This window comes from Triturus cristatus, chromosome 12 (assembly GCF_964204655.1).
Source record: "Triturus cristatus chromosome 12, aTriCri1.1, whole genome shotgun sequence".
NCBI classification, from domain to species: Eukaryota; Metazoa; Chordata; class Amphibia; order Caudata; family Salamandridae; genus Triturus; species Triturus cristatus.
Genome location: NC_140595.1, coordinates 125,250,027 through 125,267,593, shown reverse-complemented (window position 1 = coordinate 125,267,593; position 17,567 = coordinate 125,250,027). Strand labels below are relative to the sequence as shown.

The 17,567-nt window shown below is 44.4% G+C and overlaps 1 protein-coding gene across 1 annotated transcript in view; it reads left to right on the top strand.

The window, feature by feature from the left end:
- The window catches only part of APH1A (aph-1A gamma-secretase subunit), a 74,183-nt gene extending 57,622 nt beyond the window's left edge, over nt 1-16,561 (top strand). The window contains exons 6-7 of the mRNA XM_085639764.1: nt 3,455-3,578; nt 13,698-16,561. Coding sequence (XP_085495890.1) covers nt 3,455-3,578; nt 13,698-13,762 — 189 coding nt within the window. The 3' untranslated portion in view covers nt 13,763-16,561. The remainder of the gene's footprint in view (nt 1-3,454; nt 3,579-13,697) is intronic.
- The last annotated feature ends 1,006 nt before the right edge of the window (nt 16,562-17,567 follow it).

The window sequence follows — 17,567 nt, the reverse complement described above, 5'->3', positions numbered from 1 at the left end:
TTAAAAGTTTAGGATCAATGATTTAACTAGAACTTCATCAGGAATGATAGGACAAGGGCACTCTAATTTCATTTTTTTCTAGAACCTTGTCCAAAGGTTGCTTATTCTCGATCTGATTTATTCCTCCACATGAGGAATAGAGATCCACTTTGTTGACCGAGGATGGACTAATAATGAAGAGTCAAACTGGTTCCTCAAGCAAGTCATGATTTTCAGTAAGTGACACAAAGATCTTTTTCTGCTCTTTGCTTCTCCTCTTTTGTACAGAATGTTTTGTGTGGCGGACTCTTCTTATCATTGGAGGATGGACCATCCTCAAACATGGTTCTGATGCTGTTGGAGATCTTCTCAGCTAAGGCTTCTTCTGCATCCGGAGGCCCATGTTTTTCATTAAAAGACCGTTCCTGACTCAGTTTGGCAATAGGTTTGATGGGGAAATGTATTACTTAGGAGTCTGGGCTTTTATAAAAATGTGTATTGGCTTAAATATACCTGTTGCCAAGTCTAGGCCAAAATAATGCTCTTGAAGCTTTTGTACAGCCATATTCTGTAGAATTATTACCACCAAAGTCAGTCAGTCATGATAAAATAGAGTAATATTCCCAGTCTAGTTTTATACAATAAAGTTAATTTTGTTCAAATGAAGCTTGGCCTACGTGTAGGAAATAAGGCTTGTTTTCCTCAAAATGAATGCGGAAATGAGCACACTGTGACAAGGAAATTGTTTTACACACACAAAAAAAAGAACTGGGGGTCTAATGACAGGCAGCACAGGGGAGAAGAGAGAAGGATGTTAGTTCAGAGGATCAATCCTAACCAATCCTAGAGCAGAGCATGGATTTCCATCAATCTTACTGTTAGAATGGAGCACGGATTTGAATCAAACTAGCTCTCTTGATCATTCATATCATTTGGTCATCCATCCAATAACAGAGGTATGTCCCTTGATCATAGAGGCTGCCTCAATGATTAGAAGCTCTGTTGCTCAATTTGGCTGGTGGATATCGACCTCACAAGCAGAACAAGAGATAGTTGTGTCCAAGATGAATATTCCTATACAGTGCAGTGCAAAAAAGTAAGTGAAAACTAAAAAAGGTTGTGTTGGGAGAAAAATCCTAGGTATTACATCTACTCCACGCACCTTGATTAAAATAGTGTAGGAAAATTATAGCAGTACTTCCTGGTGACTGCTATTCGTAGGTCAACATGTTTCAGCCATACGGGTATACTACCCACGGCTTTCTTCAGGACCTGTGTTTATCTAAAGCATGCTACTGCAATCAGTGATCACACTACCAATAGTGAAGTATGACAAAACAAACACAAACAGAATGCGATAAATAACCAAGGTCGGAATCAATACAACCTCAGTAGATTCTAATCCTCTGGATCACAGGGTGCAAACGTCACCTAGAGAAATAGGACAATTGTCACACAACTCCAACATCAAAAATCACCTGTGCTATTATAAATGAGGCCAACAGTTAAATGTGCCTACTCATTACGTAAAAGCATATACATATTGCTTACCCAACGTAATCTGGGATTGCACCTCACCTACCCTGGAACCTGTCTCAGGCGAAGGAGGCCCCGCTCTGAAATGAAGGTAACAGAAGAAGAACTTCATCAAGCCAAAAATACTCATTGGAATCTCAATATAGTCCGACTTGGTACATATAACACATGGTGTCTAGAAAAGTACACCGTCCAATTCTATGGGGGAAACTCCTTCCCCACAATAAAATAAATAGTCCCTGTCAAAACACAGACATCTCATATAGAGCCTGTATAATCACTGACCAATGGTCTAACTGGTCAGAACAAATAAAGTAAAGCCTAATCTTAGCATATCAGTTCAGCCCATATTAGGCAAAACTAATTGTAAACAAAAGAAACAAATAGACAAACAAATCCTAATTGCTTCAGAATCGGACTGATCTAAGTCTTAGCAACGACCTATGCTAAATCAATGTACCAGCGCTTACCTGTCCGTCGTTGCCCCAAGTCTCTCTGGGCAGGGTGGGAGGCAAAGACTGACACAGGAAGTGCGCTTTAAATAGTGGTCTCCGGCACAGCTGAAATCAACTGGTAATTATCGGAATCTGAAAAGCATGACGTGCGGCTCCAAAACGCCGGCCTACGCTGATGTAAGCGTACCACCCTGCGGAAGATGCTGTATGCAAATAGCGTCTAACCAACAACTACAGGATGAGGTCATCCTGCATGGAAATTGTAACCAGAGTGTAAAGCCCAGTTTTAGGCGAGGGAAGAGTGTGGGCTCTCCAAAAGTTGGTGAGGCTTTCTGCTTCTGTATGGTGATTCCGATAAGACAAACAAAACAAGATGATGGAGGGAGTACTGAAACTTTTCAACCACTTACCCCCACTCAAGAGATAAGGGTTGAATCCCTCATTGTTTTGCTTACATGCCACCCCAGTTTGGACCGAGCCATATGCAAATCAGTCTTGGCCCTGCTTCTTATGGGAACAGTCCAGCTGAAACTGCCAGGCCAGGTTCTCCCTGGACCGGAAACAAGCATCCTGGGACCAGTTTTGAGGTGTCACCTCATCAGCCAGGCTAACCTAAATCCAGTGGCACAGCGAGCAATTGACCCACGTCTTGACATGCCCTTGGCCACTGAGGGAGAATATAGCAAACACAACAAGATTATGGACAGAATGCAGATCTTTTCAACCACTCCGCCCCAGTCAAGAGATCTGGGTTGAATCCATCATTCTTTTGCTCACCATGCCACCCAAGTTTGGACCCAGACAATAAGACCCAACCTTGAGATTTGAAGTCTGCATGTCATGGGAGAAAGTCTAGTGAATCCAACTGTCAGCTCAGTTTTGTAACATATGCATTTACAGTAACCTAACATATAGCTTCATTTGAAGGGACAGAAAAATGACTTCATCGACTGCAAGCAGCAGTAAAGAGGACGTACAAACAGGTGGTGTTGATCTAAATATTTTTTTTTTAAACTAATGAAACGCCTCTAATCTGCATTAAGTGTCTAACACCAAGGCTTGCTGGGAATTGTAGTTGTCTGGTCTGTTTGTTTCTTTTATACTCTTAACTGGCTGCTCTGAAAATTAAACAGAAAGAAAGACAGCAAAGGAACCTCCGGTCTGGACTTAAAATCTCAAATTGACTTCACACACTTCTGAAAATTTCAGATTTTTTTTATTCGGTTATTTTCTTTTTTTCCCTTCTCCTCTTGTGTTTGTATCTGTGTGTGTGTGTGTGTGTGTGTGTGTGTGTGTGTGTGTGTGTGTATACACGCGTAATATATTCTCTCTCTATCCCTCCACACCCCAGAGGGGTTGTCTGATCCCTAAGAGTTGACATATGGATTGCAGTTACTGATGGCACCGGTTGAAAATATAACTATTTAAAGCATTCGCAAATATCATATCATCTTATTTTCTTTTGTTTTCCTTTTCTGTTTCAGACGTTCCTGAACCCTTGGTACGAGGCCAGCCTTATTCCCATATATCTCCTCACCGTAGCAATGGGCTTCTGGGCGTTTGTCACGTCCGGGGGCTCTCGGCTCAACATTCAGAAATGCCTTGCATGTAAGATCGGCTTTATTCCTAAATGTTCTAAATGCAGAATCAAAACCTTATTTTGATTGGAAGGGTACATTGAGCCCTAGATTTCCTCACCAGAGGATACTGTGTTAAATGCCACCATTTCTTAGGATCCCCTAGCAATGGCTTTCTTATCTTCAAGGTTAGTGTGATTGAAGGAGCGATGTAAAATTGTGAAAAGTCTTCTTCCATTTGATGTCCTGATAAATGGTTCTTTTTCTTTCTTGGCCTAAAGGAAATATTTCAGTGTTTGTCACAATGCACATTTTTAAGGTTGTAATGTAAATAAAAATATGTATTTTACCTTAAAAATTGATTGTCTTTCTTTCTCTGTACTTTTCAATCTTCCTTTCTCTCGCCTGCCCTTTGGTAGTGGTTCTATGTTCCTCAATACACAGATTATTCTCCATGGACCTCTTTTACTGCTTTCTCTTTTTAAGCCCCCCCCCCCTTTAATTAATAACTCTCAAGCCCCCTCCATCCCCTTTCGTGAATTACGTCTTTTTTTTTTTTTTCTTTTTTTTTGTACATTTTCTTTTGACTCAGTCCTACCTTGTGGTTCCCTCCCTATCCCCCCCTTTGTAGCTCTGTTTGCCAGCCCCTCACTTTCTGAGCCTTCCAATCCTACTCCCTGCCACACCCCCATTCTGGCTCTCCCACTCCCTTGCCCTTTGTGCCCCACCTCCTTTTCTTGACCAGTCTGACCCCTTGTGTTTCTGCCCGTGTCGACACCCCACTTTTTTGTTTTTACTACTATGACCCTCCTAACCCCCACCATCTATCAATCCTCTTTATTGGCTCTGCCTCTCCTGCTTATATGGACTGCATTTATCCCCCAGTGTGACTCCATGTATCCGCTCTGACACCTATTTATTGCTCTCATTGTCCTTCGCTCCCCTTTTGTGGCCTTCTCTGCATGTTTTGTTCGTTTTTTTATTTTTATGATTCTCTGTCTTTTTTTTGTATTCACACCCCTTGGTGATTGTGTTTTCCTTGCATGGCACTCATGGTTTCCTTGACTTTGAGCATGTTCTGTTTTGTATGGCTCGTTACACTTCTCTCTTGGCTATTCTTATTTCTTTCATGACTCTCTCTACTTTCTCTTTGCAACCCTGGCTGTCTGCCACACCCCATCCCTGGTTGTCTATTAGCCTGTCTGTCCTCACTCTTGTTCGCCACTCGCTGCCTCCCCTCAACCACAGCTTTTACCGACTTTCAGCCATCTTCTCTCTTGAACTTTTAGACCTGTGCTCATGTCACTTTACCGCTTTTAAATACCTCCTTTCCCTACCTCCTGCAGGACTCCTGCCCGCTTCACTTATCACTCTTTGCCCACACACTCATGGCACTTCCTCGTGTGTGACACTGCCTCATTCCTAGCTTTTTTACTCATAGTTTTCTTGTCTACCTTATTTCGATGCTTCATCTGGGACTGCTTTCCTCCCTGTTCTTTCTTTGACCCGCCTCTGACACCATGTTTACCATGTTGTGATTTCTGATACGTTCCTTCCACTGCTTACCTTTAAGGAAGTAATTTTTTCTTTTTGCCTCCAGCACTTCATGGGAATGCCTAAGTTTATGTGATGTTTCCATCTCCATTTGGTGCTGTTTTGCCCTTCACATTTCCACCCCCCACGTGCTTGCCCTGCTGCTCTCCCATGTGTGTCGCTGCACTCCCCGTCCATTGTACTCGCTCCCCGTCCATTGTACTCGCTCCCCGTCCATTGTACTCGCTCCCCGTCCATTGTACTCGCTTCCCGTCCATTGTACTCTCTTCCCGTCCATTGTACTCTCTTCCCGTCCATTGTACTCTCTTCCCGTCCATTGTACTCTCTTCCCGTCCATTGTACTCTCTTCCCGTCCATTGTACTCTCTTCCCGTCCATTGTACTCTCTTCCCGTCCATTGTACTCGCCCTCCCCGTCCATTGTACTCGCCCTCCCCGTCCATTGTACTCGCCCTCCCCGTCCATTGTACTCGCCCTCCCCGTCCATTGCACTCGCCCTCCCCGTCCATTGCACTCGCCCTCCCCGTCCATTGCACTCGCCCTCCCCGTCCATTGCACTCGCCCTCCCCGTCCATTGCACTCGCCCTCCCCGTCCATTGCACTCGCCCTCCCCGTCCATTGCACTCGCCCTCCCCGTCCATTGCACTCGCCCTCCCCGTCCATTGCACTCGCCCTCCCCGTCCATTGCACTCGCCCTCCCCGTCCATTGCACTCGCCCTCCCCGTCCATTGCACTCGCCCTCCCCGTCCATTGCACTCGCCCTCCCCCGTCCATTGCACTCGCCCTCCCCCGTCCATTGCACTCGCCCTCCCCCGTCCATTGCACTCGCCCTCCCCCGTCCATTGCACTCGCCCTCCCCCGTCCATTGCACTCGCCCTCCCCCGTCCATTGCACTCGCCCTCCCCCGTCCATTGCACTCGCCCTCCCCCGTCCATTGCACTCGCCCTCCCCCGTCCATTGCACTCGCCCTCCCCCGTCCATTGCACTCGCCCTCCCCCGTCCATTGCACTCGCCCTCCCCCGTCCATTGCACTCGCCCTCCCCCGTCCATTGCACTCGCCCTCCCCCGTCCATTGCACTCGCCCTCCCCGTCCATTGCACTCGCCCTCCCCGTCCATTGCACTCGCCCTCCCCGTCCATTGCACTCGCCCTCCCCCGTCCATTGCACTCGCCCTCCCCCGTCCATTGCACTCGCCCTCCCCCGTCCATTGCACTCGCCCTCCCCCGTCCATTGCACTCGCCCTCCCCCGTCCATTGCACTCGCCCTCCCCCGTCCATTGCACTCGCCCTCCCCCGTCCATTGCACTCGCCCTCCCCCGTCCATTGCACTCGCCCTCCCCCGTCCATTGCACTCGCCCTCCCCCGTCCATTGCACTCGCCCTCCCCCGTCCATTGCACTCGCCCTCCCCCGTCCATTGCACTCGCCCTCCCCCGTCCTTTGCACTCGCGCTCCCCCGTCCTTTGCACTCGCCCTCCCCCGTCCATTGCACTCGCCCTCCCCCGTCCATTGCACTCGCCCTCCCCCGTCCATTGCACTCGCCCTCCCCCGTCCATTGCACTCGCGCTCCCCCGTCCTTTGCACTCGCGCTCCCCCGTCCTTTGATCTCTGCATATGCCCCCACGAGATCACTTAGATCCTCTTATTCACACCTCCTCCGTACCACCAGAATAAAAAAATCTAGTTGGGGAGGCAGATCCTTCTCACACCTGATTCCAAAACTGTGGAATGAGCTCCCCTTGGACCTTAGAGGACATAAAAAACGGACTGATTTTTAGGAAAAAGTTGAAAACCTGGCTATTCCCGCTAACACACTAAGGGCTCTGGCTCTCCGCTCCCATCGTCCGCGCGGGGAAGCCTTCGGGTAGCCATGCGCTATACAAATCTCAAAACAATACATTGTACTCGCCGTTCTGCTTTCGTAGGCGCCGTCGTTTCTCTTGTGTGTTTTTGCCCCCTTTGTGCCTGTGTGAGATACTGTAATTCACTTTGCTGTCCTTACTTTCTTCCTCTCCTGTTTACTTTCCCCACTTCTTGTGGGACGAGGGTTTAGGGGTTCCAGCCTTCAGTCTCTGGGATAGGAATCCACGCGCCTACACCTGACCCAGGACTCGCCCTCGTCGTTACCCGGCGACGAGTCCCTGCCACCAGCTACCTTTAATGGGCTACTAATGAGATTACTGTCACTGTGTACCGTATGGCAAAAGATGCACTGGACAATCATTCTGAAAACAAGGAGAGCTCGCACATACTCTGGCTTTTTCTCCTCGTACGGCTGAGTTGCTCGAACTACTCGCTTCCCTAAGTTGCAGAAGGCCCTGTCTTGCTCTTTGACGCAATCGAGGTTTCTGAAAGCCTAGGAGGGCTGCGTAGGTGCAAAGGAGCAACAGGTGCTTTCGTGAAGCGTACACCCTGCTCTCACTGCAGCGTGTCTGCCACCAGGTGGCAGTAAAATACTACTTCTTTTCTCTCCTGGGCGACGCTGCCTGCGTTTTACAGGCGGGCAGCAGAGTGCAAGTGTTTAAGTTCAGTGCGGAGAGCGGAATATTTCTTACTCGAGTGTCTAGCTATGCGAACCGTCTCCATTACTTAATGTTTTTACTATGAGTACGTCAGGGACAAGTGTGTGACATGCTCTGTGATTTCAAGGTTGACACAAAGTGAAGAAAGCGTGGAGGCAGCAGGGTTTGAAGCCCACTGGAAACGAGTTGGGTTAATCAGGCTTTGAAGCACACGTGCATCCAGTTCAATGCATCTTATTTGAGTTTGTTAACGCACTGCGACAGAATGGTCGTCTTTTCATATTTGTGTCAAACTGTGAATTGAATGTACTGCGAGTAAAACCTATCTGCGACGACATTTACTGTTATGCACTGGGAAGGACTGGGGTGATGTCAGCCAGCGCACAACCCCACCCCTTTGATCAATCGGGTGGAAGTAGTAACCACTCAGGCGACCCCTCATCTTTAACTGTAGGCTAATGTACAATAAACCAGGCGTTCAACATGCTTTATTAAAGACTGAAATAGGCCACCCGACTTAGAACTGTAGGGCTTCTCGAACCTAACTGAGATTTTTCGGATTTGCTGACAGTCTGAATAAGAAATGATGTGCTAAACTGTGGCACTATTCTCTGTTCACACGCAGGAAGGTTCAATTTAGAATGTGTTGCAACTATGCACACGTTTACTTACAGGCTTAAGTTATATATAGAACCTCACCGGAAGTACACATGTTTATGCCACCTCAGCCATTCCCCTAACAAGCTCCCTTTCTGACTCCTAGTGGAAAACTTTCCTTCCAGAACACAGAACAGCACACACTCCATTTCTGTCAGGCCACACACACAGGCCCCACTCGCCCAGCAAATACCTCACCACTAGATAACACACATTGCATTAAAAAGTACACAAGAACTTCGAAGTGCTTGGAGACAAACACTATCTGCGGGTGGCTTATAAGTAAGACAATAACGAGGTGGAAGTCGAGGGCAGAGAGTGCTCCTTTATTGGGCGCCTGGTAATCAACTATTTGACCGTAATACAAGAGAGTGGGGGACCGGGAGCGTAGTTAGAGAAAAGGGGAAGGTCCAGTTCCCGTGCTCCCACAGAATACAATATATATACACTAGGAGGGTATCTGTTCCTCAGAGAATAGAGAGGAGACCAAAAAGTTGGTGTGTGAGCTTGTCGAGAGGTTGGGTCGGACTAAGTATGGGGGGAATTCCTCCTTCAGAATATAGTGCCCTCACACATCCTTGCGAGTGTCACGCTTCATCATCGGGCGTTGCTATTCGTGGGGGTGGCGCTGCAGTCCCTCACGGGCCCCACAAGAGGGCTTTTTGTCGGAGATCTTTTGAAGAGACGCTGCAGTTGTGCATGGGGTGTGTGGGCCTATAAAAAGGGAAGGTGAGTGAGTTTGAACCTGTAATACCTTAATATTAAAGGAGTTAAGTGTCCAAGCGCTGATAGGAACTCTTTCTGTAGGAACCTATGCCCAACCCTTCTAGTCCAGGGGGACGGGCTCCGTCGACGCCTCGGAGGTAGCAGGTAGAGAAAGTGTGCTCGCCTGCCTCGGGTGTGGAAACCTACCCCTCCTCCGTAGTATGCCGGGATTGGTGGTCACCAGATTTCTTCTTCCCTGGAACCTGCTTCACTTAGTTCTTACCTTTTTATACTGGTCCTGACGAAGTGCTACGGGATCCCTTAGGGACCAACAGCAAGCGCGAAACATGTTGACCCCATTTTAGTAGGACTTTATTCACCACAGCACCCATCCTGAGAGCAGCGGTTAGTTACACATCTGCCCTCCATATTCTTTCCAAAGAGGAGCTCCAGGATTCTTTTTAATTTGCCATATGGACCCGTGAATAAAAACTTTGGTTCTGGTTTCCATATAGTAATTTTAACTAACTCACTCACCTTCCCTTTTTATAGACCCACACACCCCCATGCACAACTGCGGCGTCTCCTCAAAAGATCTCCGACAGAGTCCTCTTGCGGGGCCCGTGAGGGAGTGCAGCGCCACCCCAACGAGGAGCAACGCCCGATGATGAAGCATGACACTCGCAAGGGTGTGTGAGGGTACTATATTCTGAAGGAGGAATTCCCCCCCCATACTTACTCCGACCCAACCTCGTGACAAGCTCACACACCACCTTTTTGGTCTCCTCTCTATTCTCTTAGGAACAGCTACCCTCCTAGTATATATAATCAACTATCTGACTCACGAAGCAGCACAGAATGGTTCGGTAAATGTTTAGGGTATCCTGCATGTTGGTCTCTTCGCAGTGTATTTTACTGTAATTACCTTTTAATGAGTGTTTCGTACCCCTATTGAGATGGCAAGGCACTTTGATGGATAGGTTGCACACTACTCCGTGGGCTGTGCTTGGTTGCATGGGTGTGGCATTGTATTGTGCCCTGTATGGAAAGATGTTTGGTGTGATGCATGATGACAATAGTGATGCTTATTTTCATATGTTGCTGCACTTGTGAAGGATAGAACGCTTAAGCTGTATATTACCAGTGTGCCTGGTTCAAAGGATTTGGTATGCGAGTGTGGCCTTTGTGGAATGTGTTTGAGTCTGACGCGCTTGCATATTTTGGTATGATGCTTACTATTCTCATGCTACTGCGCTTCTGTACCTGAACTTATACATGATTTTTACGAATGATGGGAAACGATATCTGCGCATCTGATTGTGTCTGCTTTCCTTCGGAGGTAGATTTAGTAATAGTTCTTGGGCTGGATAAGTCCCTGCAACCTCTCCCACTCACACACACCCTCTGTGCATGGTCATTAGCTCTGGATTTAGGTCAGCGTGACCCTTCATCATTTTATTGGGGTGAGTTGCGCCCTTACCGCCTTCTTTAATTCCAGGTGGTCATGGATTGTTCTTCAGTGATTTTCAGTCTGTAAGGAAGAGGAGGTTCCACCAACACAAGCCGCCTTTAGTGACAGGCAATCAGTAGGCAGTTTTAGAAAAAAGGTTGCAATAGAGCAAGTTTTATTGAAGCTTTACTTAAATGAAGGATGAACCAGTGTTGTAGATGGCTATGTGAGCCATGCGGAGGGCCTTGAAGGCGGTGTATCGGACCACAGGTACTCAGTGAAGGTCTTGGAGAACTCTTGGGATGTGGCCATAGCGATCAACGAGGAAGCACATATTCGGACTTTTAAGGAGGTACCTGGTATAAGACGAGTTAGCCTTCTTGATGTCTCTGTGTGGGAGTGGAGGTGGATCCGGGAAAGGGATGAGGGACAGAGCTTTCAGGAATGCCTAGTGTTATTGAGATGTTTTTAAGTTGTAGGAGCATCAGCCCGCAGAGTATGAGATAACAGTGAAGTAAATTATAGAGCCAACAAAAGTCAATGTCCTTGGGGCCCAAATGCAACGTCCACTGTTCCAAAATCCACAGTTTATCTTGAGCATTTGTATCAAAGATGGCAAGGAGGTGGTGGATGGAGAATTGATGGGGAGTGTTCGTTTGAAGTTATGAAGTTGCAGACTTGGGTTACTGCTGTCTGCGCCGGTTGCTTTTAGGATGAATCTGACTGAAGAGGTAATTGCAGGTGAAATAGGGTCTAATTTAAATATCAGGCTGTCAAGCTTTAGAGGGACTATTGGTATCTATGAGAGGATTATCGTACTAGTGTAAGAAATTTGGAAGATAACATTACTTGGATTTATCACCTTTGGCAAACCCTGCATTCAGTCAGGATGATCACAGAATCAATTAGCTCAAAATGCCACATAGCAGTTCTGATTTCTAAAGGTTATGAATCTAAGGAATTTGCTTTGACAGAAAATCCTTTGGGTCGTTGGAGATCTTTTTCATTCTTCAGAAGAGAGATTTCTTTTTTCATTTATACACTTAAGAAGCTGCTGTACCATAGAAGTGTTCCAGTTCAATATCTTATCCTCATTCCAACCCTTCAGAAAGGCTCAAATAATACTTCTCAGTTTCTTCTTGCATATAGCCTCTTGGAGATTTTAATGTTTGGTGGGCTACCTCGCTCCACGTCATGCTAGACATATTGTTTCCAGTCTATCTTTGTCACTTACAAACTATTGCGGTCAGATGCGTTAGTGTACTTCTCACAGAATTCATTAGTTTGTACTTCAGAACCCAGTGGTTCTGAAGTACAAACCCATGGTTTCATGAACATATTGCTCATGAAACCATGGAGCAAGGCTGTCTCCCTATTTAACAGCTTGTAGGTTATTTATTTTTGCCTTCAAGGTGTTGAGCCTCTGCTGGTATAAGAGTGACATATAATCAGTATTCTACAATGGCTGCAGTGTATTCTGCAGAGGGGGGCAATGTGTATTACATGATTGCTTGAGTTGTTCTAGATTCCAAATGTACGTCACTTAGTGCTTGCTTTGTCACAAGTAACGAGCTCTGCCTCACTGGCGAGGAGTAACTAGGCTGGAACTAGTCTGATGTTGTTCATGTTCCCATTTAGAAGGGACCTGGCAGTTTGGGCTGGACTGTTCTATTGTACAGGACCAGGGTTGATTTAAATTTTCTGGTCTCTATCGGCAGGGTTATAATGAGGTCTCAACTATGGATTGGAATGTGGCTCAAGCGATTGCATTTGGGCCTGGCTATTTCTAAGCATTCTACTTATATTTATGTTTTACTTAATGCAGTTGGTCATGGTGAGCATATTCTAGCATACTTTGCTTTCATTCTTTGGCTGAAGGATGCAGGAGCGATGTCTGGCTACAAGAAATATTGGAGCATTAGATGGGAACAGGATACTGAGCCAATATGAGTACTTACTTTACCCAAATGTTTAGATGTTACTAGGCCGTATTCCAAATGAAAATCTGTCAATTTGTTATCTATCCACCTCTGTTCTCTTGCCAAGACATCTCTAAATATTTTGAAGTTCTGAAGTGGATTTTTGTAGTTTTTTTCCTTTAAAGAGTTTTCTGATGAATAAAGAAATCTGAGAGGCAATATAAACATTTGAACAGAGTACATGGCATAAATGCCTAGCAATAACGATATTAAGCGAGGGGAGATCTTAAGTTTTCTTTAACCTTTATTTCAATGGTTTAAGATTTCCAAGGAACAAGTGCAGTTAAATAGAAACAGCCAACCCGTTTCACCCATTGCGGGCTTCTTCAGGGCATCCAAGTTCTTGGAATTCTTCCAAAAAATGGATAGGTCACGTTCTTGTTGAAATTACAAACACAAGAAGAGGTGCTCACTGTATATTAAGCCAAAGAAGATTGTCCTTATAAAGAAAAAGTCTAGTTCTAGTCAGAGTTCAAGACGTATTTGCGTGATTGAACGTTGCGAAGAAGAGCACAGTTGTGTAAACGTGCTATTTTCCAAAATTGAACCTGTCCCCCGGCTATTAGTACGGCCTGGACAGCAAAGATGAGTATGAAGCCATCCTCCTCATTTTATTAATTACCCATCAAGTCTTCGGGTATTCGATCTACGGCATCCAAAAGTTGTTTGTAATTTACAAGAAAGGGACCTATCCATTTTTTGGAAGAATTCCAAGAACTTGGATGCCCTGAAGAAGCCCGCAATGGGTGAAACGGGTTGGCTGTTTCTATTTAACTGCACTTGTTCCTTGGAAATCTTAAACCATTGAAATAAAGGATAAAGAAAACTCAAGATCTCCCCTCGCTTAATATCGTTATTGCTAGGCATTTATGCCATGTACTCTGTTCAAATGTTTATATTGCCTCTCAGATTTCTTTTGTGTATAATTTAATATTTGTGGTTTAATGGTGGCAAACCATATTCTGAGGTGGGCATATTTAAACTAGTTTGTTTGTGTTTCCATACTCTACCATAACGAGACGGTGCTTTAGTACATTTCCCTGGCCATCATTGTTCATTTAATCAGTTTTCTGATGAATGATAACATTTTGATTCTAAAAAAAAAAAAAAAAAAAACTATATTAAAAAAAAGTAATTGGAACAGGAGAGAACAGTGCAAAACTAGAGTCAGTTCGTGGAACTTCTGGTTACCAAGTGGTATGCTTCAACTTTGTAACTAGGCGATTAGATAATCCAAGATTGTTGCGGAGTATAATTTGCCTTTTTTTGTTGGTTTTGTCTTTTGTAGGTAAACGGAAGGATGATAACCAGGTAATGGTGTACTCTGCTCTCCAAGTGCCATCGGAAGACTGAGCTGAAGCTTGACTGTCACCAAAGCAGGAATCGAACCTTGAACCAAGCGCTTCACTCCCAGTAGCTGGTGACCCGTATTTTGTTTTCACTTTCAACGAGGAGCTAGTCTATTATTGGGACCTAGTTCCATGTACACCTGTCCAAACCCTTCAGATTTTCGATCTGGGACATACCAGCTATGGGCAGGCAGTGGATGCCAAAGCAATCTATGGTTGCTTGTACCATCTGTCTTCAGGGGAACAAATTCGTTTTCAGGATCTTAACAATGGCTGTGAAATAAGGGCAACTTGAGCAACCCTTCAATAGCCTCAGCTGTCGAAGAGCATTAACTATGTAGAACCTTATCTGGGGAACTTAAAATCTGGATTGTATGTTTCTCCCCTGAAGAGCTAAGAGAGTAACTGATTAGCCCCTTGTGTTCTTGGCTTGTATTACATATGATGGAGTTGGGGCTTTTCTATGCCTTGGGCACTTTTTCTGTTTATTGTATGTTTGGCGTATGTGTGTTTGATCCATGTCACATATGGGAACAGCACGACATGGTCTACAAAAAATGCTCAGGGACCTTGATTAATTATTCAACTCCTCAAAACCCAATATTTTGGAAAAGATCCTCCGTTGCTGTTCCCTGACCGTGTGGCAACTGGTCTCTTCTTGATTTTGCCAACTTGCATTTCAATACCGTCTCCTTTAGATAAGGGGAAAAAAATCGAGCTTAGAAGCATCTTGCAGTTGTTGAACATTCTTTCTGTAAGGCTGTGGACTCTGTAGCTACGTGGAACAAGCGTGCAGCAGCGCTCTGAAGTAACCTGTACCATACCGAACTGTGGCATACTTAACTAAAGTCCAGACACTAGAAAGTCTCACTTCAAAGCATCGTCACAGTAAGATACTTCCAGTGATTGGAAGCCTCAGGGGTGTTTTGGGAGAAAAGGAATTCTTCAAGATAAAACAGATTCATCAATGTTGTAACTCATGATTGCGGGAATTTCTGCTAAGAAAGGCCAAAGTTCTTTTTTATGATGTCCTGTGTGGAGAAAGATCTTTTAAAAATGCTGCACCTTACATGGTGTTCTTAAAGTCCCATGCTAAATAAATTGCCTCACTAGCCACTTTTTCGGCGATACCGCCAAAATGTCAAAAAGCAAAGGCTAGACAAATTCTGGTATCGCTGTGCCACTGATTGCATACCAGTTATTGTTTTCAGACCCTCATGCAAAATGTCAAAAAAAGCCCCAAAAAATCAAAATGTATTGCATCCTATGGTGTTTATTAAAAACTAGTGTGGAAGACTCAGTTGCTAGGATGCTCTTTTTGTAAAGTAAGTTTATAATGCATTTCAAATAGTTACTAAAATATACCAGTGATATCTGGTGACCCAAGTGGTTTCTAGAGCAAAGGTTCGAAGGCCACGTTATAATCATATTAAAACAGAAGAAAGTTAGTTTCTTTCTTATGAAAGCTGGACCAATATCCTTTAGGATTTAATGCGTGTTGCATCTGATAAAAAGGAGAACTATGGAAACTTTTAATCTTGTTGAATGACATCAAATCAGTTGTCGCCCTGCTGCCCATACCCTAACTGCAGTGGGTCCATTAACCTTCTACACTGAAATGTAGTAGTTTATTTACCAGCTATCAGCTCTGATTGACAAAAATTTGACCACAAAAAACAAAATTGTGACCACAAAATACATTGAAAACAGGAAGTTGTAAAAATAGGGTCTCCTTAATAAATGCTGCTTTTTTTTTAATTCACGATATTTAAATGAAGGAATATGCTGTATTTTGACCTCTGAAAGAGCCAGGAGAGCCAAGAAACAATTATTGATTTTGTTGCACTTTGGTACTACTACTGTGTGGTGTTGCATTCATCTCACATGTCCCCATGTCCTTATTTTTTTGCTACTTAAGGATTTCCGTTCTTTTGCCGATTGCTGCCTATGAATCTTGGTTATACTTCTGTTTTAGGATAACTGTTTGTTGTTCAGCCAGACTTGCAGCACTACGGTGCAGTTCCCTTACTCAAGTTAGCCAGCTCTGTGATGCACCTCTGGAAGCTTTAGTAGGTGGCTCTTGCGCCAAACTAGATGAGGTTTGAGAATAAGAGAGAAGCTGGGATATAAATCAAACACTTAATCTCAGGAGGAATATGGGGGTTATGATAAAGTATCCTTCCAGAGGCAGACCATGGATGATGGAATGCAAGTGGAGCATGGAAAAGAAAATTGCGGCCATCTTGTTGATACTGATTCGGAAAGCAGCATCATGTCAATTTCTGTACAGCAAAACATTGGATCCCTCAGTGCTGGGAAGTGATATGCCAAGTCTTCAAAATGACCGACTCAAAAGTTTACATTTCCGGCAAGAGACACTTCATTTTACCATTTAACCCACTCCACGCTGCTACGCAGTGTTCCCGATGATTGTGCCTTTGTAAATCCGACCCCTTAATTTCTTCTCTTTTGTTGAACACTGGAATATACCATTAAGTTGGATGCCCTTTTGTTAAGGTTTATTATACTACAGAAAGATCGTTTGCACATACTATAGAAAGGACCCCATGATTTCCCCCTTCCCCTCTACCGGTACTCACCTTCCCGTTTCAACATCACAGTGCTGCCATGCCGTGGAGACTTGAACTCTGTTACTGATCTGGAATGAAGCAAGAGTGATTGTGTTCGAAGTACTCTGTGGAAGTACTATATCATACTGCTGTTTTGTTCTTGTTTATCCATGGCAAGAGATGAGTATTGTTGATTTCTATCAATTAAACCACGTTTTTTTAAATAAAAAAAAGGTCTTGTTGCAGTTCTTGTAAGGATAGCACTTGGTGTGTTGTTGTGGACCAGTTAAGCAAGGCGGGGGAGATTTTTAGGATGTTTGAAATGTTTGTCATGATTCAGTTGTTTTTTGTTGAGCGCACTAGCAAAATCCCCTGACAGAGCAAGGTTGTTGGTACAAAAGAGAGCAGAAAACAATACAGAATTATATTTCTGTGTAAAAATATCTAAGCAAAGTACTGAGGGAAATTTGCTAGGAAAGAAGTGTTTTTTTTATAATAACCTCGAAGAGGAAAAAGGAAAGAGCTTAATTTATAGGTGATCTTGAGGTATCTACATTTGTTTGAGTACTAAGTTCAAAAGACTTGAAGTGCAAGTAGGCGCAAGAACGGTGGAAATTGATTATTAGGGTTTGGGGTGATGAGGGATGTGAGCAAAGAGGTGGTTTTCAAGTATCCAACACTGGGAAATAGTTAAGAGCTTAACAAAAAGGTGATGTTTTTGGTTTCCAGTCGTTCAGATAAATCGGTGCAAAAGAAGTGGAAAGTGGAACATGGATTAAGGGACCTTAACCAGTAGGATCTAAGATGTTGATGTGAGCTAAAATGGGCATAGAGGTGAAAAAGGGCAGATAAGAGACTATCACAGTCCGTCAAAGCTTCCAAACACCAGACAGAAAAAACAGATTAGAGACGCAGATCAGCAAGCGAGAAAAGAATACACTTGATCTGAGAAGAGAATGGAAGTTTGAAGAACTATTGAGAATATGAGAGTAAAGAAAGTAGTTATTTGAGGGACTCTTTACGTAGGCCTAGAAATGTAGACGAATAGTAGTTCAATCAGATTACCATTGCTCGAATATGTTTTGGGTGACAGAGTGTGGGTCACTGATGGCATTGGTTTGAATCATATTCTTTTCTAGATAAGCCATATATATGCCTTGGTGAGCAGCCACATTTCAGTTTCCATTAAAACCAGATACTAATCCAAGCCCAATCAATAGAAATCAAAATAAGTGCAAC